The sequence below is a fragment of the Phyllostomus discolor genome, chromosome 1, assembly GCF_004126475.2.
Source record: "Phyllostomus discolor isolate MPI-MPIP mPhyDis1 chromosome 1, mPhyDis1.pri.v3, whole genome shotgun sequence".
Lineage (NCBI taxonomy): Eukaryota > Metazoa > Chordata > Mammalia > Chiroptera > Phyllostomidae > Phyllostomus > Phyllostomus discolor.
In genome coordinates, this window is record NC_040903.2 from 197,534,316 (window position 1) to 197,554,673 (window position 20,358).

The window sequence follows — 20,358 nt, forward strand, 5'->3', positions numbered from 1 at the left end:
GTTGTTGTAGCTGATGATTTAATAAATGCTCATGAAGTGCCCTTGGGGGAGTATTTAAAATATAGCTGTTTAAAGATGATTCTTTTCATATTCTTGAATGAATATATCCTCTAATATTTCTCTAGTGGTGAAAGTCATGTAGTAAGTGCAGATCTGACACTTTTGATTTTCATTTTCTTTTATCCCGAGTGAAACAGATCTTGGTCTGCTGGTGTTTCCTGTTCAAGGATAATTTTTCTTCTAGCAACATATACTAAATAAGTCACATGCACTAAACAAGTCACATACCCTACCAAGTCATGTGTACTAAAGTCAGGAGGAACTAGCCACAGCTCTGCCCATCTGAAACCATCCAGAGCCTCATGGTCAGGGGAGAAGGACAACTTCTGCGGCACGATCTATTGATCCAGCCATATTCCGATGAGCGTTTGTGTATGAATGGCACAGAAGACATTATTCTCAGGATGATACCGATGTAGTTCTTCTAAAACAATTTTTAAATGTATTTTATTGAATTTATTGGGGGTGACATTGGTTAATAATATTGTGTAGATTTTAGGTGTACAAATCTATTAATACATCATCTGTATATTGCAGTGCGTGTTCACCAACCATAGACGCAGTTCTGGGGACAGATGAATGCAGATTTAAACAAATGCATCTTCATCACCATTAGGGTGGTTGGTGACATGGACTGCGAAAGAATTCGCAAAGAGAAGAAAGTGTAGAGAATGAAGTTTGTATTCATTCTCCAAGAAAGGCGAGGGGCGTGGTGTGGAGAGATGCACCAGCCTGGAGGGATGCTGGGCTTTGCACTTTCAGTGGATCATAACTGGATTAAAAAAGGGTGAGGGAGTGCTGTCATTTGGCCCCTGGGCTGTTGGGGCGCTGTAAACACCGAGGCTGCAGTTTGCTCCAGTGTTACCTTCTGCCTGTGTCTTTAGGGAGCAGGGAGCGGTTAGTTCTGTTCTTGCTTCCAGTAATTTCCAGTCCTGGGGACAAAAGCTCAGAAAAGTTGCCCTGGCTGGCGTAGCTCAGTGGATTGAGCACGGGCTGCGAACCAAAGTGTCGCAGGTTTGATTCCCAGCCAGGGTACATGCCTGGGTTGCAGGCCATGCCCCCCAGCAACCATACATTGATGTTTCTCTCTCTCTCTCTATCTCCCTCCCTTCCCTCTCTAAATAAATAAATAAATAAATAAATAAATAAAATCTTTAAAAAAAAAGGCTCAGAAAAGTAAAAGGCAGCCATGTTTAACAAGGTCACAGGCCTGCTAGGCAGACGGTGCCACAATTGCAAAAGGGGCTGGCTGTGTCCCTTGAATGTAGGTCCAAATGATTCTTAACCTTCTGGAGTCAGAGATCGCTTTGAGAATTGAAGGAAAGCTATATTTTTTCTCCTGAAGAAAAAAAAAAGATGTGCACTCAAACTTAGAAATCTGTATTAACTTCAAGTGGTTTACAGAAACTCCCCTGACTAGGCTCCCCATTGATGCCCATGGTCTCCCAGCGAAGGACTTCTGGGTCGCATGTGGCCATTACTATCAGCAATTTGGCCAAAGATAATTGCTCCAAATTTGTGGTCATCCTTGATTCACACATCAGATGTATTTAGTGATGTATTTCTCACGAGGTTGCAATCTCTGTGAGGGCAAAGGCTTTTTTTTTTTGTTCTTTCCTTGGTGCTCAAAGGAATGCCAAGCACAAAATAAGTATCTGATAAATATTTGTTGAATTAGTGAAATAATCTTTTGAAACCCCATCTCTGGACCTCATCAGACAAGAATTCCCTAAGACTTTTATTGAGCACGCTGGAATGAGGAAGCCGAGCTCGGCCAGCGCTGCAAGGTGCACTGAGAGTGCCGTGCCGCCAGTGTGCTCGCGTGCTCGGCTATGATTAATAAAGCTATTATTTATTAAATTTTTAATGTTGAATTTCTACCTCCATTTGATAAATAAAACGCATGAGATTTGCCAGACAGCTCTAGTGAACCTGAGGTTCACAAAGTGAATCTGTAATGGAGTGTTAGTCCTTTGAAGTCCTAGAAGAAACAAACACAGTATATACATCGTGTGGAGACAGGACAAAACCTGTGTGCCGGAGACGGGGGACAAAACCTGTGTGCCAGAGACGGGGGACAAAACCTGTGTGCCAGAGACGGGGGACAAAACCTGTGTGCCAGGGCTATTATTTCCCCACTTGAGAACCTTCCCAAGGCTTCAAACCAGGCAGAAATCATCTCTAAAATTATGCAGGGTAGTTAGTAGCAAGAGCAACGCTTATCTCTCACTCGAGTCACTGATTATTTTATTTCCCCTAATTCCAAAGCCGTCCTTCCTGTGGTCTGTGCAAAAAGAGGTAATTTGGAGCCTTTCATTTCCTGGCTAGCCCACTAGTGACAGTAATCACTATTCTACTCTCCGGTGAAACCAGTTGCTGGCTGGAGACAGGGTGAGTGTGTGTGCGCTCTGGAGTAGATGAGACCCGCTTCTCGTATTACGTAAATGCTGTTGTCCCTACGGACTGTGCTAAGCCCTGGGCATGCAACGGTGAGTAAGGTGCAGTCCCTATCCTAAAGAGCATGTGATTTGTGGGGTCAGATAGACAAAGGAGCCTGCAAATAGGGCATGAAGCTCTTTCAACCCTACCACCGTGCCCTTGAAGCAGTTTAATGGCAAGGGTCCTTTATAGCTGAGGGAGATCTTTTGTGAAAAATAAATTAGACATTGTGAAGTGAAGGGCAAGGTGGTAGCAACAAGATTTCAGGATCTTGCTGTGCTGCAGTAGTTGGAAGGACTTCCCTGTAGCCAATGATTAAAAAAACAAATAAGTGTCTGATTTTTCAATTTCCAGGATGAGGGCATTTCCTACCTCTCCTGGCATCACCATCGATATAGTTGCTGGTTGTGTTTTTCCCAAGTAGCAATGATAAACCTTGGCTCCATGTCAGGGAAGGTAAAATCCACAAGCCCCAGTTAGAAGAGAGTTTTTATCACTCCATGTAGAAACAAACCATGTTTATGGAAATGTTGGATTCTGTGATCTGCTTTGAGTGGAGGGTTTGCCCGTATGGGACTAACAACGCTCGGGCACACAGAGGCAGATGCCGGCTGATGACGGAGCTGGTGGGGGGCTCGAGGGCTCACACTGGATTCCAGTGTCCCCCTTTTTCCATTAACCTGTGTTGTTTCTTCAAATATCTACAAAACCTCGCCATCTTTAAATGTCCATGTGTTTGCTGTTGGTGTTCCATGGTGGGGCTGGAAGTGACACACACGTGGTCGTTAAACACTGACTCAGAGAGACCTGTGGCTGGGATCCGGGGTCCACTGTCACTAGCTTGCGGTTGAGGAGAAGGTGCCCGGAGGGGATCCTTGAAGTGGAAGCCCCCTTCTGATTACAATAGGATTTTTGGCTATAAACTCCTGAGTGGAATCCCGAGCTTTGGTGACTTGGGCTGGACAGACAGCATGTGACCTACCATCTCCTTTTGCCTACCAGGCCTAAGGCCTAGACTGAAGCCATCTAGCTACCCTCCTTCCCCTGAGACCCCACCCCCCAATCTTGACCCCCAGTCCATTTACTGTTGAAGAGAAGTCTGGAAGGAAACACCAAAGGAAGGGCCATTTTCTTGTAGTGCCGTAAAACAAAGCTGGCCTCAGTTTCCCATTCTTTGACCTTCCCTTCTTGAGTGGCAGGCCACACCGTCTCTCCGTGCCCCATGCCTGGGAAATGTAACCCTAAAGAGGGCCGATCCAAAAAGAAAACATGAACAGTGAACACATGAACTCAAGTGACTTCATCATATTACAAACGCATTTCTCCGGCTGCAAGGCCCAGCGCTCCTCCTTAGCCGCGGAGGGAACTGAGGGGAGGCAGCAGCGGGGCACCTGCATCTCGGCCCTGCTGCCTCTCGCCAGACTGTTGCAATTCCGAACTGACCTGAACTTTCCTTATTAATCCCTTTCAACCCACCCCACAAAAACAGCCCTAGGTTTGCCTGCCTGCCCTACAGTGCCGACACAGCACGGGTGTGTCAGAACCCTGAGCAAGCTTACTGTTGCCTCAGATCAAGAACAGAATCTGTAGTATGGTGTGCAAAGCCCTCCCAGCTCTTCGTCTGTCTCTCCTCTCTTCTGTTGCTCTAGGCTTTAGCCAAGTTAGACTGCTCTCTCTTTCTCAGACATTCTCCCTGCTTACCTACCTTTGAATTACTTTTGCTTTTTCTTTCCAGCTGGGCACGACCACCTCCTCCCCACTCCACTCCCACATTGCCTAGCTGTCCTTTAAGGCCAAGCCCAGGGGCCTTCTTTGAACTTCCTTTGCACTTTTATTATGGCATTCGCATCCTGGAGGCCTCATCCATTACTGTTTGTCTAGGTGCCTTGTCTCACTGGAACACAAATTCCTTCGTGGCTTGAAGGCAGGGGCCACAATTTAATCTGTGTATACCCTTAGGACCCTACCCAAGGCCCTGCCCCTGCGGCACAGTAAACGTTTGTTGGATTGTCTGAGATTTGGACTTCTTTCGAGCATTCACGACAACAGCCTTTCTAGAGCATGCCAGCTAGAGCAGCAGCGGTCTGGTTTAGACCCGGCCCCACGTCTTCTTCGGATACCGACAGGTTGTGCATCTGGGTGGGTGGCGGGAATGTTCTGGGAAGCCATCAGGGCAGTGCCATCATATTTTAATTACAGCCCTGGCAGCAGCAACTACTTTTAGCAAACAGCAGTAACAAGCAATAACACTTGGGCGGGCCTGCCGCCGGAAATTGGCTCCCTCTCTGTTTCTCCTACCCTCTTTTCAATCCATCACCTGTATTTATTCCCGCTGTAATTTAAACACCTGTCTAGGTGGAATGCGTGCAATGTGTCCCTACCCCACACATTCAGATATTTGCTCACCTGCCTTATTCGGAAGGCTGGCTCTAAAATAAACAGTGTTTTGGTATTGAAAGAAAAAAATGCACTGAGGTCACGGTGGAAATGGACGTGAAGAAAGGAGCAGGAGTGGGAGCAGAGTGGGAGCAGAGGAAGAAGAGGAGCAGGAGGACGGCAAGGGGTGAAACTTCCTCCTAAGCTCTAGCCCGTTGGTGGGACCCCCTGACTGGATTTCCACACAGGCAGCGGTCCACTGAGCTAACCAGCCAGAGAAGGGCAGGGGTGGAAGCATATTTAACAAGCCGACTGTTTTTAGGCTTAAATGTTTTGGTTTCTTTTTAATGACCACTGTTTCTCATGTCAGCATAGCAAGTAGACTTGGAATGTTTTGAAGTTTGTTCTAAACTGTTTTATCTACTTTTGCATCTTTGGCATATTAAACAATAACTCATATTAATGTGTGAGCATACAAACAACGTTGAGAAATAGTAAAACCTTAAAGCTCCTCATAGCATTGTTCCCTCCTCTTGATTGTTTTATACCGTGCTCCTCGCCCCCCGAGGGCATTTCTGTTGGTTTTTGGAAGATCCCCTGAGCTCCATGGAGGAGAATCTTTGAGCGGCCCCTTTCTCCTGTTTCCTCCTTTCTTTTCTACCGTCCTGTGAACAAGTGTTTCTCAAAGGTTAAGATGCAAGTGAATTTCCTGTGGATCTTGTCGAGTGCAGGTTTGGTTTAATGGGACGAAGCCTGGGCTGAGGGTCTGCGTTTTTAGCAAGCTCGCAGCCAGCGCAGATGCTGCTGGGCCACAGGTGGAACTGTGGGTTCCAGGCTCGACGGTTTCAGGCAGTGGGAGTAACGCAGTGGCTAAAACTACAGAATTTGGGAGATTTTGCATCAGGCTGACCAGGAATTGAAACTAGAGGTTGACAGGTAATAATTTTTTGTCCTGAACAAGTTTATTTTACTTCTTAACCTCCATTTCCCCATCCTTACATGAGGGAAATATTGATACCTAACAGAGTTGTCCTGAAGATAGAATGAGCATATGTGAGGTCTGTCCAGAAGGTATCCAGCCATGTAATATGAAAAATAGAGACATTTATTGCAGGTACAAAATACAAGAAACACTGTACATAGGACAATGATGCCTCAGTCCCCTTCAAAGTAGGTACCTTGGGACCTCACACAGTTCTCCCAGTCACCATCAGCTGCCCCATCATATTTTCCTGAATCTCAACAGTCTGAAATCTCTTTCCTTTCAAAGGTGATTTTAGTTTTGGGAAAAGCCAGAAGTCACAGGGCACTAATTCTGGACTGTAGAGGGGCTGAGTCACCTGGGTGATTTGATGTTTCCCAAAAAACTCTGCATGAGACATGATGCATGAGTGGGCATGTTGTTGTGATGAAGCTGTCAATCACCAGTTGCTCATAGTTGTGACTTTTTGAGTCATTTGAATAGTTTTTATGGAGGGATTCTCAAGTTTAATGCAAAATTTGATGCAGATTCGTTGCTCTGCCCTCTCAGTCATTTTGAATGTGACGGCCACACGGTGCACATGCTCACTCAATGGCGTCTACCGCCCCCACTGACTAGTAGAGTGAAGTTGTCATTGTTCACACATGTGCATTCCAGTCCACTCTCCTTGGCTGCCAGGTTACATCCATGTTGTGCAAACCATTCTCGTTCGTTATATTAACAGTGGTTGGACTTTTTCAGGAAAGGCCTTGTACAGCTTAGAATAATGCCTGGCAAAAACAAAGTGTTCATCAAATTTAGCCATCATTAGTGCTAAAGTGGCTTGGTTAGTATTATTACTGTTATTGCAGTGAAACTGAATGGTTTCATATTTATGTATTAATTATGATAGGGCATTTGAGAGACCCAACCACAGACTTTAATGTCCTCATAGGCGTGTCCTCCTTTTGCACAGAAAGATGTTGTTGTCCAGTATCAGTAAGGCATGTTTTCTGAGTCATAGTTTCAGTAATTAAAATGGGTTTTAGTTAAACTTCCTCACCTGTTTTCCAGACCCCTTTGTGACCAAAGGCATGAATCCACGAGTTGGCCAGCCGAGATTTAGCGGCACAGGCTGGCTATTAGCCTAGAGGAGCCGGCTGGCCCGGCGCCTACAGCCCCCACCCTAATAGAGCAACACTCCTGACAGAAACGAGCCACCTATTTTGTGACTGGTGCCATGTCTTTATGTGCTATAAGCCTGATTTTGTTTAATAGTCTTTCATAGTGAAATATTAAACATCATTGCAAATCAGATATATATGAGTGCCATTTTTCACTTTCCCTTCATCTGATCAAAGATAGTTTTCTGTGTTTCCTCAAGAAACCAGATGGACAGAGAAGCAGGTGCCGACTACTGACAGCGTGTTCACCATCCCTCTGTCTTGTTGGGGAGGAACCCTCCAGCTGTGAGCCCTAGTTGGTCAGTGCGGGGGATTTGCCCTGCCCTTCCGTCTTCCCAAGTCAGGGTAAGGTGCTTTGAGGGCCAAAATGGGTGCTCGGGTCCCTTTCAGTTCAGTGACCCGGGGAAGCAGAAAGGAAAGCCCAAAGGCTCTCTTAACTCATTCAGTCTCGAGGTCACTTGTTTGGACCAGACTCCAGCAGGACATAAATCTGTACACATAAGACTCAGCCAAATCCAGAGCTGTGTTGTCTCTTAAGATAACCACTAGTTACACATGGCTTTTTAAATTTAAGTTACATAAAGCTTAAAATCCAGTTCTCCAGTCACACCAGCCGCATTTCAAATACATACTAGCCACATGTGGCTAGTGGCTGCTGCGTCGGACAGGCGATAGAACATTTCCATCATCACGGTACATTCTGGTGCGCAGCACGCTGTTCTGGAGCAGGGACTGAAGACAGGTTTCTGTCTCCCTTGTCACTTCAGGTGGATTGGTGGCGACTTGTCTGCAGGACCGTGTAGAGGAGATTCTGAGGCCGTATCTCAGTGAGCCCCAGTTATCTGATTACTTAGTAGCAATGCGTGTCCCGGGAAGACAGAGCTGGGTAGGGTCGGGGTGGTTACGACACAGGTGCTGAATGTCCCCTGGACAAAAGCAGTGGAGAAGGGATATTTAGAGGGGCAGGTGGTCATTACTTCACAGACAGGTTGTTTTTGTTGGCAGAGATGCTTTGGAAAGAAAGAGGAGAAGCTTTGAAAGTTTTCTTATTCCTTATATACTCTCATTTAAGTGGTGGTCACGTTTGCTATTTCTCAAATTAACAATGGTGCTTTGCTTTTGTGGAAAAGGCAGTCACAGTGGCTTCTGCTTCTTGACTTATCCATGGAGTCAGGAATGGATGTTACATGGGAAAACCCACCGAGAGTCCTAAACTAGTTTTGTGTTCATGTCACATTTACTCTACCTGCTAAGAAACAAGACTGATAATGGTTTTGTCTTTGCTTTACTTCTTTAATAGCCTCTGGTGAAGGGTAACAAGGGGAAAATAAAATGTACAGGGGAGGAAGAAAAGCTGGCATAGTTTGGTATAATTGATCCCTGTATTACCACTGTTTTCAGAATTGGAGGTCTGTATCTGATGATATTTTCAAAAGTCTATAATAATTAAGGTAACTAGGTACAAAACTAGAGAGTAGGTTGTACCAGTTCTGTAACCCCTAGGTGACCTTGGGCAGGTGACTTACATAACCTCTCTCAGCCATAGTTTCTCCATCTTTGAAAGGGAGTGGGATGGTGTCTGCTTCCTTAGGTAGTGGTAAGGGGTGAGATAAAAACCTCACTTAACTGAGGAGTGCCTCACGCTGCTGCTGTAAGAACTCGAACATCAAACCGTATTACTTGGCATACACTACACAGCCTTGGAAGAGACCTGCTCTGCTAACCTTAGCAGGTGTGTGACCTTAAATTGGTCACCTTAAGGTGTGTGACCTTATCTAATTGTTTACCCTCTCTCAGTTTCAGTTTCCTCTTTTGTAAAGTGGGATAACAGCAGAACCTGCTTCAAAGGGCTTGCTCAGGGTTGACTGGGATAATGCAGGTCGAGATAATGCAGGGACATCTCGTGCAGGGCACACCGTGAGCCTTCAGTAACTGCCGGCTGTTCGGGTGGAATGACGATGTTTAAATTAGGGGCGGCCTAGCCAAAGGGAGGAGGTTTACCAAATCTGAAATCTTCTTCGAATTCACTAGTCTCCAAACTATACAGTTTTTGCTAAACATGGTAAAGTGTGTGCCTTTTGTTTACTTTATTGCTATTTCACTATAAATGATTAAGCCTCTTTTATTAGGTTTTTGACACCGCTGACTGAGGCAGTAGTTGGAGAAGCTGTTCGTTAATCATAAAGACCTTTCTCACCTGGTAGGACTTCCACAAGCTGCACACTCATGTCCGACTTGACAGGCCGGTGTTTGGGGCCAGGGATCAGGGCCAGAAGGAGGAGGGCTCGGTGTGGGTCAGGAGTGAGTTCAGACCCACAGGGAGTCTGTCCGATGGCCTGAGAACCCGCCCCATGCTGTCTGTGGGGTGCGGGAGGAAGGCAAGGCTCTTCAAAGGCACCAGAGGCCACTGCATACTGCCATGATCTGCCACCGTGTCCTCCCTGTCCTTCAGTTGGTGTGTGTCTTTCTTCACCCCCCCCCCACAGCAGCAGAAGGGGGTCGCATTGATAAGCCAAGGTTGGCTCCTGAGGCTTCTTTGGAAGGTGAGGCCACAGCGGAGTGTGCAGCCCAAGCGTCCTGTGCCTCGGCCTCTGCAGACACCAGAAATCACTCCTGACCTACGGAGGAGAAGGGCTTTTTCCCCAATAAAAACATTTGGGTCCTTTGGTGTGAAGACAGAGTGCCAGGACAGTTTTGTTTAATGAATTCTGTAAGTGGGAATTAAGCACTATGCTGTTGCTAAAAATGACTTTTTCGCTCAGAATGTTCAGGTTTCTAGGTTCCGAGGACATCTCCTGGAAGAACACGTGTTCTGGCACCGACGTCTTGCGTCACTGTTCTCGCGCGCCGGCTGAAATCCCTGCGTGCTGCTCCCTGTCCCCGCCTCAGCGTCGCCTCTTTCTGGAAATGCTTCTTAAACTGCCCTTGCTTTTCTGCTTTCGCTCTGACCACCCAGGTTTCCCGCTTGTCACCTCCCGTCGGTATTTCTCATGATGACTTAAAGTTTTCTTTGGGGTATAAAAGAAAATACATGCCCAGTTTAGGACACTTGGAAAATATAGGTGGCATAAGGAAGAAAATAAGCCACTGTGTAAAAATGGATGCCACTTGCGCTTGAACTTGCATGTCTGGTTGTTTAGGAGAGTGTGTGTGTGTGTGTGTGTGTGTCTGTGTAGGAAATCTGGGTCTGCTCCTTCTACAGTTTCATATCGTGACTTTTAAAAAAAATCAACATGTGCCTATATTATTGTTTTTCAAAAAATTTGAGTAGACACAGAGTATTTCCTGACACGGATACAGCAAAATTTATTTAACAACACTGTTAGCTGTTTAGATCTTCTCCTTTTTTAATACTAAAATCAGTGCTTGTTTTCAAAGCCTGCCCTCAGTATAGTGCAATGTGTAAGAGCATGGGCCTTGGAGGGAGTCCCAAAGACCGTGGTTCAGCTCCCAGGCCTGCCATTTTTCTAGGCCTCAGTTTCCCTCCTCGTAAGATGGAGATTACAATAGTACTCGTCAACAGAATTACAGCCACTGAGATGAGGTGCATGGAAGGTGCTCGCTCACACAGGGCTTGAGCACTGTGAGTTTATTAAATGGCAGCGGCAGTTGTGCCAGTCACTGGCATTGATCATATGCATTTGTGTTTTAGCATAGTTCCTAGAAGTTAGATTGTAGCAGCAAAGTACACAAATGTTTCAATAATACTTTTAATAATATATTGTCTTATGCCCTGGCTGGTGTAGCTCAGTGAATTGAGCTCAGGCTGCAAACCAAAGCATCGCAGGTTCGATTCCCAGTCAGGGCACATGCCTGGGTTGCAGGCCACAGCCCCCAGCAACTGCACATTGATGTTTCTCTCTCTCTCTCTCTCTCTTTTTCCCTCCCTTCCCTCTCTAAAAAATAAAAATAAATAAAATCTTTAAAAAAATATATTGCCTTATGTGTTTTAGACAGATTCTACCAATTTATAGTCACATAAATGGTATAAATACCTATCTAATATCACCCCTTGCCATTATTACTGTGTTTTTGATTATGGTATATTATAACATATGGTATATGTTATAATTTGCACTTTTTGATTGCCAAGGGAAATGACTAGTTTTAAATATTTAATTGGCTAATAATAGTCCTTCATAAATTGTTTATTGAAGTCAGTGCCCATTTTTCTAGTGACTATGCATCCTTTTTCCTAAATTGATGAGTTCTTTGTATATTATAATGGTTATTATTATTTATGACCAAAACTTACTGAGCATTTAGAATTTTCAAATGAGGAAATGAGGGCCAGGAAGGCTGAGTAGTTTGCCCAGGTTCCTAGAACCCCGCCTGCCACAGAGTGAACACTCAGTGAGTGCTGGCTGTGTCTGTTACCCACCTTTGTGTTCCACAGCACCAGGGGCAGCATCGTGCTTTGCACATAACGGGAGCAAAATAAATACTTGTTACACTGACAGGAGCCACTCCGATGTCTGCTCCTGGAACGGGAGCCTTCGTCACAGCCACAGCCACAGCCTCAGCCTCGATGAGTCAGCTTCTCCTGGACTTGACTTGATTTTCCCCATGTGTTTCTGATGGAACTTTTCTAATACTCTGTGTAACTGGGTTACTTCCCTCACTTCACTCCTAGGTAGCGAACCTGAATTTGGCAAGTGGCATCATAAACAGAAGCAGCGCTTCAACCCCCCCGACCCTGCGGCCTGTCCTCAGTCCTGGTGGCCCGGTGTGGTCAGTGCCGGCAGACCCCCAAGCCCCTGAGAGCCACTCCACCCCTCCTGGAAGCAGGTACGTGAAGGGCCACGGAGCTAGTAATGTTAGGGTCACACAGTGGGGGCTGGGGGCCCGAGCAAGCCATTTTCACCTGGAGCTCCCTGCACAGACCCTGGCGAGACGGGTGCATTTGCCCACCTGTCCCAGTCCTGTGGCATGTGAATGGGCCTCACTTCACTTGTAAGGCAGTTTGTAGGTAGATCAGATGAAAAGGAAGTAGCTGATGCCATTCAGTAAATTCACTTCCGAGTGAGAGTGAGGATCCATGCTGTGAGTGTGTCTAACCCCTGCCTGCAGTCCCCGCCCACGTGCATGCATCGCCGTCCGCCGTTCTCTCCATGCCCACGTCTCCGTCTCCGTGTTCTCGTTCACACTGAGCACTGCGTTGTGTTTCAGTAACTGTGGATTGTTCTTTTGAAGAACATACTTTCCTCACGTTTTCATCGAGGTTACGTACTTAAACGGCCTCCCTAGACAATGCTCATTTGGGAAACGGGAAGGAAATTTCTTTTATGTTGTTGAGAGAAGTGGCAGAGGATAAAATCCAGATAGATTCTGGCCATGAAGCAACTTCTTAGTGAAAAAAGAAACCACTGTATTGAATTCTAGTCTCGGTCCACATTTGAAGTCTCCCTGTCCAAAAAAATGTAAGAAATGGATTCCCAGTATATCTTGCCTCAGTGGCTATTCATACGGGCTGATTGCATCTGTCCGCGAGTCAGAGGAGCTGGGGAGGAGTGTGACTCATACAGCAAGGTGTTCTGATTAGCCGAGATGTCGTTCCTCCAGATGAAGAAGCGCGGCCACAGGTGTCCCCCGTGTCTCCGCCTCCTCGCCAGCACCTGCAGCCTCTGCCAGCTGGCCTTCCCTTGAGTGCTGCCCCGCCCCAGGAGGTGACCACAGACTTGGGCACGGAGGAAATACCTGACTATCATTAAAATATGTCGGCGGTAGAGTATTTCCTAAGGAACTAGTTTGGGAAACAAAGGCCCTGCCCAGGAAACAACACAAACACCATGCCCTGGTGCCGTGTATTTCACACCAGTGAGCACTGCGGTCAAGAGTGGGAAGAATCATCTCGGTTGAAAATGCCGAAGAGTCGAAGCCTAAGAGGCAGGTCTTTTCAAAACAGGACATCCTTCCACACAATTCTCTTCGCAGGAGAAGTCTGTCATCTGGTGATTTACAGCCTATAGTAAACACATTCCTAAAACCTAAGTCATAAAGAAGAAATTCTGTTTATGCCGTGGAGCTTTATTTTCCATGTAAGATATGTCCAAATATTCCATTTCCTTTGTACATTCAGAGACTTGTTTCTATGGAAAACTTTCTCCCTGCAATCTCAGATGTATTATCTGTGTGACAAGTCTACAGCCGTTTTCTGTACTTTAAACAAAATGTTGAGCTACACATTTTGGAGTAGAGTTTCAGCATCTGTCAGAGATGGAATGAGGGAGGTTTGTAAAATGGCCTGCTCTTGGTGTAGCACCTGTAGCGCTGAGGCACACAAAGATGAAGGGACCTGTCAGGGTCAGGGTCAGAGCCAGGAGTCAGAGGCCCGCACTGGGAGGGGCCTTCTCCCAGCCAGCCTGTGCCCGTGCGCTGCAGGGGAGTGGCACGCAGGACGACCGAGCTCAGAGCCGCCGGCACTAGAAAGCAGCCCCTGCAGAGTCCCCTGGACTCTTCCGTCTGGGGTCAGCTGCACCTACAGTAGTCCTCTCCTCACCTGTTCCTGGAGCGTACAGGCCCGTCTTTAGCCCCCATTCCAGTGCAGGGTAGCCCTGGGGAATCTTCCTCTGCTCCCAGGGAAGCCCTGGTCGCCAGGACAGCCTGGAGGCCCCTTTTGGAAGTTCTAGTGCAGGGTGGAATGCCCAGAGGCACCTGCCCTGAAGCAGCCCTAAGAGCACCCTCAGAGATCCTTCCAGATGGGGCTCTGGTGTGGGCCACAGCGGCCATTGTACTCCGTGCCGTGGCCAGTTCCTGCTTTTACCTGGTAAGTCGCTGTTCTGTGGGTGTTTACTTAGTCTCGTGTTATTCCTCCCTCAGCAGTAAGTGTGGTCACTCTTAAGTGACTGTGTTTAGTGAATGTGGGATTAGTAGCTTCGAGATGTGAGTTCTGTTACTGGTTTTGACACTCAGTGACCCCAGACTATTCATTGAATGTTTTTATTAGGTAAGCATACTCACGTATAAACTGGCCTGTTCTGAGGGCTTTCAGGTTGCCCTTAAAGCGCTTTGATCTCCCTAGAAGTGGGTGCTGAGAAGATAAGAGGTACTCTTCCTCGTTCTGCTGCAGCAGCAACAGGGGTTCCAGGGCAGATCAGCTCTGATTATTCACTCGATGGGGCTGTCCTGCAAACAGTAACAAGATGCAAAGAGAATCCATTGCTGGCCGTACTTTTCACTAGGATTCAGCGACTTGGTAGCCACAGGAATGAAAACTGGTGACTCACGAGGACTCTGCGAATAGTGTTATTTTTCATTTCCCCGTGGTGTTGCTATTGTTCTCAATTTTATGGATCACACAAGTTTTCACCAGACAACCTTGTTCTTCCCCCGCTCTCTGAAACCATCCCAAATGTAGCCTCAGGGCTGTCGTCTCCCATTGGGTCAGTGTGAGCTCAGCCCAGCTCCTCAAATCCCCCGGTTCCTTCGGTCTGTCTGGAGTCCCTGTTCGAGCTTTGTTGTGGGAGAGGAAGGCAAAGAGCCCACGCCTTGCCCAGACAGTCTGAGGCCTGGCCCTGTAGCTTGCAGTTCCCTAGACGCTCTGGAGTTGGACTTGGCCAGCCATTCCTCTGTTGTTACTTTTCAGAGGTAATAAGCGAGATTAATTGCAGGCCATTCTCCAGAAGAGCTGGGGTAGTCAGGGCCAATGCAGTCACATGTTTAGGAGCCTGAGGTGTGCCTCCGCGCGAGGCCAGCTCCACATTATACAATAGGGCCTCCCGGATGCAGGTACGAGTGCGCATGGCCTCTTTTTTTCTTAAAGGGATCATATTTGGTTGGTTTCCACAGGCTGATACCTGGATATTTAACAAGCTTTTATTTAGCCAATGAGCTGGGGTAGGATTTTTTCAAGCTGCCTTTTACTGTCTGTCTTCTGGGCACATGGAGGGTTGTTAGGAGCGGAGAACTGATTGCAGCAGCATCTTCTCATTAACTGCCAGCCTCACGCGGAGCTGACCCACGTCAGGGAGGAGCACTTTCTAGGGGAGGAGCCCTCCGTGGCTTCACGGCACATCTTTCCTTGTGAGACCTAGAGGGTTACTGTAAAGTCTTGGCTGCTGCTTGGAATGATTTGGGAAGGACAGGGCCTCAGACGGCTTGGCAGGAACCTGAGGTCCTGTTTTTTTCCAGTCCAGCCCTTCCTTGTAGATCGGGCTGTCAGGGAATCCCACTAATGTCTGGCTTCTGCCCCTTTGTATGTTTTTCCAGCATTTGTCATTGAATTATTTTTATCCATCTCTGGCTTTTTCGCACACGCAACCTGAGGATTTGTCTGTTCCTCGATATGAAAGGTGGGGGAGGTTGAAGGGACATCCATGAGTTTGTTGTGACAGGGCGGGGCGTCACAGGCACGGGCTGCTCGGCCTGGCTGGCCCCGCTCTCGAGGACGGCTGCACCTCTGAACTTGAAGTTCCGTGTGGGGGCAGGGAACCCGGTGAAGCACCGCAGCTGCCCTCTGGCTCCTCAGCGATAGTACAGAGTTCGGTACCCTTCTTCACGTAATTTTTAGGAAGAAGTTTTTCCGAGATTCTGAGTCTAGTTTTTAACTAGCTCTTTTCTGCCTTCCTTTAGATGCTTTCTTACAAATGCTCCTGGAGATTCACATCTCTGACTTCCCGTCTTTTCATTCTCAATCAGTCCTCAGAAATGCTGAGTTTATTTTCTTTAAAAAAATATGTTCTCGTTGTTGTCTGTGGGTCAGGCATTAGACCCTGGGAAGCAGTGGTAAGTGAAACACAGGAGTTCCTGCTCTCACAGGTCACTGTCCAGGATGTACCTTCCATGTTTGCCTCGGGGTGCTGGGCGCTGGGCAGGGTCCAAAAGACAGTCATGGTGGTCTTTGATCGCCGGTGGGGAGGAGGGGCCACGCTCACGTGGGGCGGTTAGCAGTGCTGGGAGCCTTGCATTAGAGAGTCACAGTGTCTGGTGCAGACAGTGGGAAGGAAGAGCATCACAGAGAGTGTCACAGAGAGGATGCAAGGACTTGCTCCTCTCACGTGCCACAACACGGTGGACCTTGAGGACAGGTGTAAAGTGAGATGAGCCAGCGACAGAGGACAACTACTGTGTGATCCCTCACGTGAAGTGTCTGAAGCGCTCCAAGTCATAGCCACAGAGAGCAAAAGGGGCTGCCGGGGGCGTGGGGAAGAGCGCAGAAGGAGTTGGTGTTTAGTGGCTACAGAGTTTGAGTTTCGCACCATAAAAAAGTTCTAGAACTCTGCTGCACATCAGTGTGAATCTACTTAACACCACTCAACTGTACCTAAAAGATGGACAGTTGGATAAGAATAATAAGAATAAAATGGCTTTTTTTACCACAATAAAAAGAAGAGGAGGGAGGAGTATGTAAGGTTATTTAGAGAGCCCCAGAGTTCAGCAAAACTTACTCAGTGACCAAAATGGTAAGATTTTTTTTTTTTTGCCATCCTCTGCCCCTGTTTAAGGGAATTATTTAGAAGCTAGTCCTTCAAATGCTTCTACTTACTTAAAAGTTCATTCACTTTGTAGGAAAGGGGGCCATCAGCCCCCTTTTAGGAAGATGGCATGGTGTGGTGAGAAGAACAGGGACTTCAGGGTCGGACCGCTCTGAGTTTGCCTTACTGCGTACGTGACCTTGGGCAAGTTATTTAGCTTCTCTGAGCCATCATTTCCCCATCTGCTTAAAACGCAGATAGTAGTACCCACCTCATTAAGTAGTTCTAAGATGTAATTGAGTTGTGTATGCTAAAAAAGCCAGTATAGTGCCTGGTTTTGGTATAGGTTCCTGGTAATAGTTTTCTTTCCAGAAAACAAACAAACAAAAAAAAGACCTTGAAATTGGACTTGCCTGGGATGTGGTATGGTTCTAGTTCAGAGGAAGCCGGCGGTCGTTCCTGGGCAGTGCGCTCCCGGAGCCGGGTTGCAGAGACCTGGCCTTTGCAGCCATGGAGGGGAAGGCATCCAGGCCAGGGGGCGGGCCGACGGGAGACCCTTCCTTCTCCTCTGACCCCTTGGTTGAAGGGTGACTTTTTTCCGCCCGACGACAGGCCCTTTCTCTCTGCTATCTTCTTCTGGATGTTGAAATTTCCATCGCAGCTTGATGTTCCAGCCAGTAAACACTCATATTTTCCATCTATCCTGGGGGTCGAGCTTTGGGAGAGCTTTTCTCTGGAGGAGTTTGGAGCTTACACTTTTGTACTTTATCCTGTTACATAAACAACTCTCCCTAGCCAAAGAGCACAATCACAAAAGAAACCACTTTTGAGGGGGGCGGATTTAAAAAAAAAGAAAGAAAACTCATGTTCAGAGTTCTGTAGAAGTAATATTTCACTCCTTATTCTTCTTTCTTTTTTCCCATAAGATAAAGCTTCCCTAACCTTCTCCTCCTAAGCCCTATTTCTTCCCCTTGAGTAAAAAATTCCTCTGGCACGTGAGTGATAAAGGCCTGTCCTTACACCTGAACTTTCTCTGCTTCTCTCCCCACTCAGCCAGACACACAGCCTATCAGGGCGTATGCTCTGTGCCAGTTCGAGCTCTGTGACAAGATTCTGCAGTTCCTCGCTCCCCGAGGGAGCTGGCTGCCATGGGTGCTGTGCCAAGGCCAGAGTTACTGGGCTTCTGCCTGTTGAAGGAATATGGGTAAACGTAGGAAATGTGTTGGAGATAGCTGGCTGGGCATCGTACCAGGGCCTAGGCAAAGTAAGTTTGGGAGTGTGTGGGCCTGGGATCAGGAGTAAGGAAGTGGATGGATCTTTTCTTGTTTGCAAGCCAGAATAAAATGCAGCTTGCTTTGTGGCGTGCCAGTGTAGCATTTCCCATTTCAGTTTGCCTCCTCCCCGCTCCCTAAAGTTTTAAAGGTAAACCACTTTACATTTCCATAGGATTAACACACACACACACACACACACACACACAAACATGCACACGTGGCAAACACAAGGAACCTTTTTTTATCTGGCCCGGCACCTTGTTACCAACCCATGGCAGCGCCAAACCCATGGCAGCACCAAGCTCCTTGCCTCTCGTTGAGGAGTAGTTACATTAATACAGTGCTAAAATTACATTCGGCCCTTTGAAGGTGACCTTGAGGCTGATGTGGCCGCAGGTGAGAATGAGTTGGACACTCCTGCTTTAGAGTCATTGTTAGAGGCAAGACCCTATCTTATTTAACTGTTCACTTTGTAATTTTATATGTATCTACAGTTGATGATTATTTTGGTTTTCAGAGGCCTGAATGACAAAAATCTGTGTACTAAGCTGAATGAGATTCCTTTTCTAGAATTAGGAAATTATATCAGTTAATTCATAATTCAGTTTAATTCTCACATGGTTTTTCTGTCCTCTGTATTTCCAACTCTCTTTACCAGCCTTGAAAGAGTTTGGAAAGAATCAGTGGTGAAGAAACACTGTATCTTTCTTTCTGACTCCTTTAGAGAAACATTGATGATTCATTTTTAAAGCTTACTTAATGTTGACTCAACAAATTTAGAAGGAAGACCAGCCGGCTTCCCCTGAACCTTTGGTAAAAGATCCCATTCTACCCTTCTGCCCATCTTTCTGCTAAAAGACTCTTAGCATATTACTGACCAAGTGCAAGTAAGGAATCAATGCTTTAAAAAAAAAGTCCCAAGATTTAAAAGGCTGAAGGGAAAAGAACTTTGTCTGTGTTGTAATAAAACACAAACAGTAGCCCTGTAGCATCTGGAAAAGAATAAAGATCTGGATTTGGTGTAGTTTCTTTCTCTTTTCTTTTTTCTCTTCTTTTCTTCTCTTTCTTTTTTTTCTTTTCTTTTCTTTTTTTCTTTTTTTTTTTGCTGTAGTTTCTTGATCATGCTTGGTTTTCTTCCCAGAAAAAAGAGAACATAAAATTAAACTTGCGTAGGGCTGCAGTATTGCTACACCACTTAGTTCAGTAGTACCTCGTTTAGGTGCAACTGGCCACCACTCGCATGCAGTGGGATACAGTGTCATAGTAGGGAAAGTGGTTCTATGTACCTAATCACAGTGCTGAGCTTGAGGTTATTATTATTGTGACATGTCCCTTGGTTAAAATGTTGATTACAAACCATTAAAATGCTCCCAAAGATGACTAAGAGAAGCTGGACTTAAAAGGCCACTTAAGTAGGAGCCAGGCGTTCCTCGGGAGGTGCAGTACGGCTGGCTGTGGGAGGGGGCGGTGTGTGCGAGCTCAGAGATTCGGAACGTTGCGTCAGTGGGTCGGTGGGCCCAGGTGTTCGTAATAAGTGAGAGTAGCGCTCTTGTCCTAATTGGACCATTTTTGTGCTTCTGAGGCAGTAAAGAGATGGTTGGGCTTTCATGAATTATCAGGCTAACACTTGTGTTAATTTGGCTTCAAAGCCAATAATCAGTACCACATTTGGCCTTGTTCTTAGAAATAAGTTTTACTCTCTTTCTGTGATGAAAATGAAATGTGGGTGCATCTCAGTAATGTGATTATAATCTAGAAGGATTTAGATGAGAAAAGGAGGTTTTTGGGCCCAGCAGGTAAGGAAACCATAAAGGGGCTAGTAAAGGGGATGTACTTAAGGGCTAGAGGAAATCAAATTATGTTCTTCTGTAACTGGGGTGCACCAAGGAAAGCTGAGTAAATGCAAAAATCTGCCTGTATTATTTGTGTTCTCAAATATCTTGCCAGCTGCTTGAACCCAACCCTGATATTTGAAACAAAAGTCCCCAAAAGAAGAGTTTTGTAAACTCCCCCCCCCAAATATTTAGTATAATGAAATATTTGAATAAGAGTAAATTTGAGACTGGTAATAAGTAATGTTCCAGCTGGGAAGGGGCTTCATCTGGCGGTTGCTAGAACGATGCTGTCACCAAAAAGCTAACGTGTATTCACTGACTGTCCCGTAAATGCAGGGCACAGGGCCGAGCGCCGAAGGAGGTGGTGGACAAGATCTCTGTCTTCCAGGAGGAAAGTTAGTGGTCATTGAACTTATTAACGCACGTGTTGTGAAACAGTATCTCGTAATTGTTGAATAAGAGGATTATGCTGTAAGTGGCACAAGTTCAGAGGAGAAACTGATCACTCTGAAAGGAGAAGGTGGCAAACACCTCACAGAGAAGAAAGGGCTGTGAGCTGAACCTGGAAGGATGGATGGGACCTGGATAGGCAAAGAGCCTAATATTAACCAACCAAGAGGTATTTGCACATGTCCTCTGTGCTTGACATTGTGTAAGCATCTCTGAGAGGGCCAAAGGAATGAGATCCACCCTGCCGCTCAGAGTTGATGTTCAGCGGGGTGGTCTAGAGAATGCTGCCCTGTGCTGTGGACTTATTTTTTGCGTGTGATGTACAAAGCAAGTTATTAAAAAGGGACATATGGATTCAGAGGAGTT

At 46.4% G+C, this 20,358-nt stretch overlaps 1 protein-coding gene across 16 annotated transcripts in view; it reads left to right on the forward strand.

The window, feature by feature from the left end:
- Positions 1 to 20,358, forward strand: part of TTLL5 (tubulin tyrosine ligase like 5) — a 252,574-nt gene that overhangs the window by 113,578 nt on the left and 118,638 nt on the right. For all 16 annotated transcript variants that reach the window (XM_028505839.2, XM_028505833.2, XM_028505835.2 and 13 more), the window contains one exon: positions 11,654 to 11,808. In XM_028505839.2, the coding sequence (XP_028361640.1) occupies positions 11,654 to 11,808 (155 nt within the window). The remainder of the gene's footprint in view (positions 1 to 11,653; positions 11,809 to 20,358) is intronic.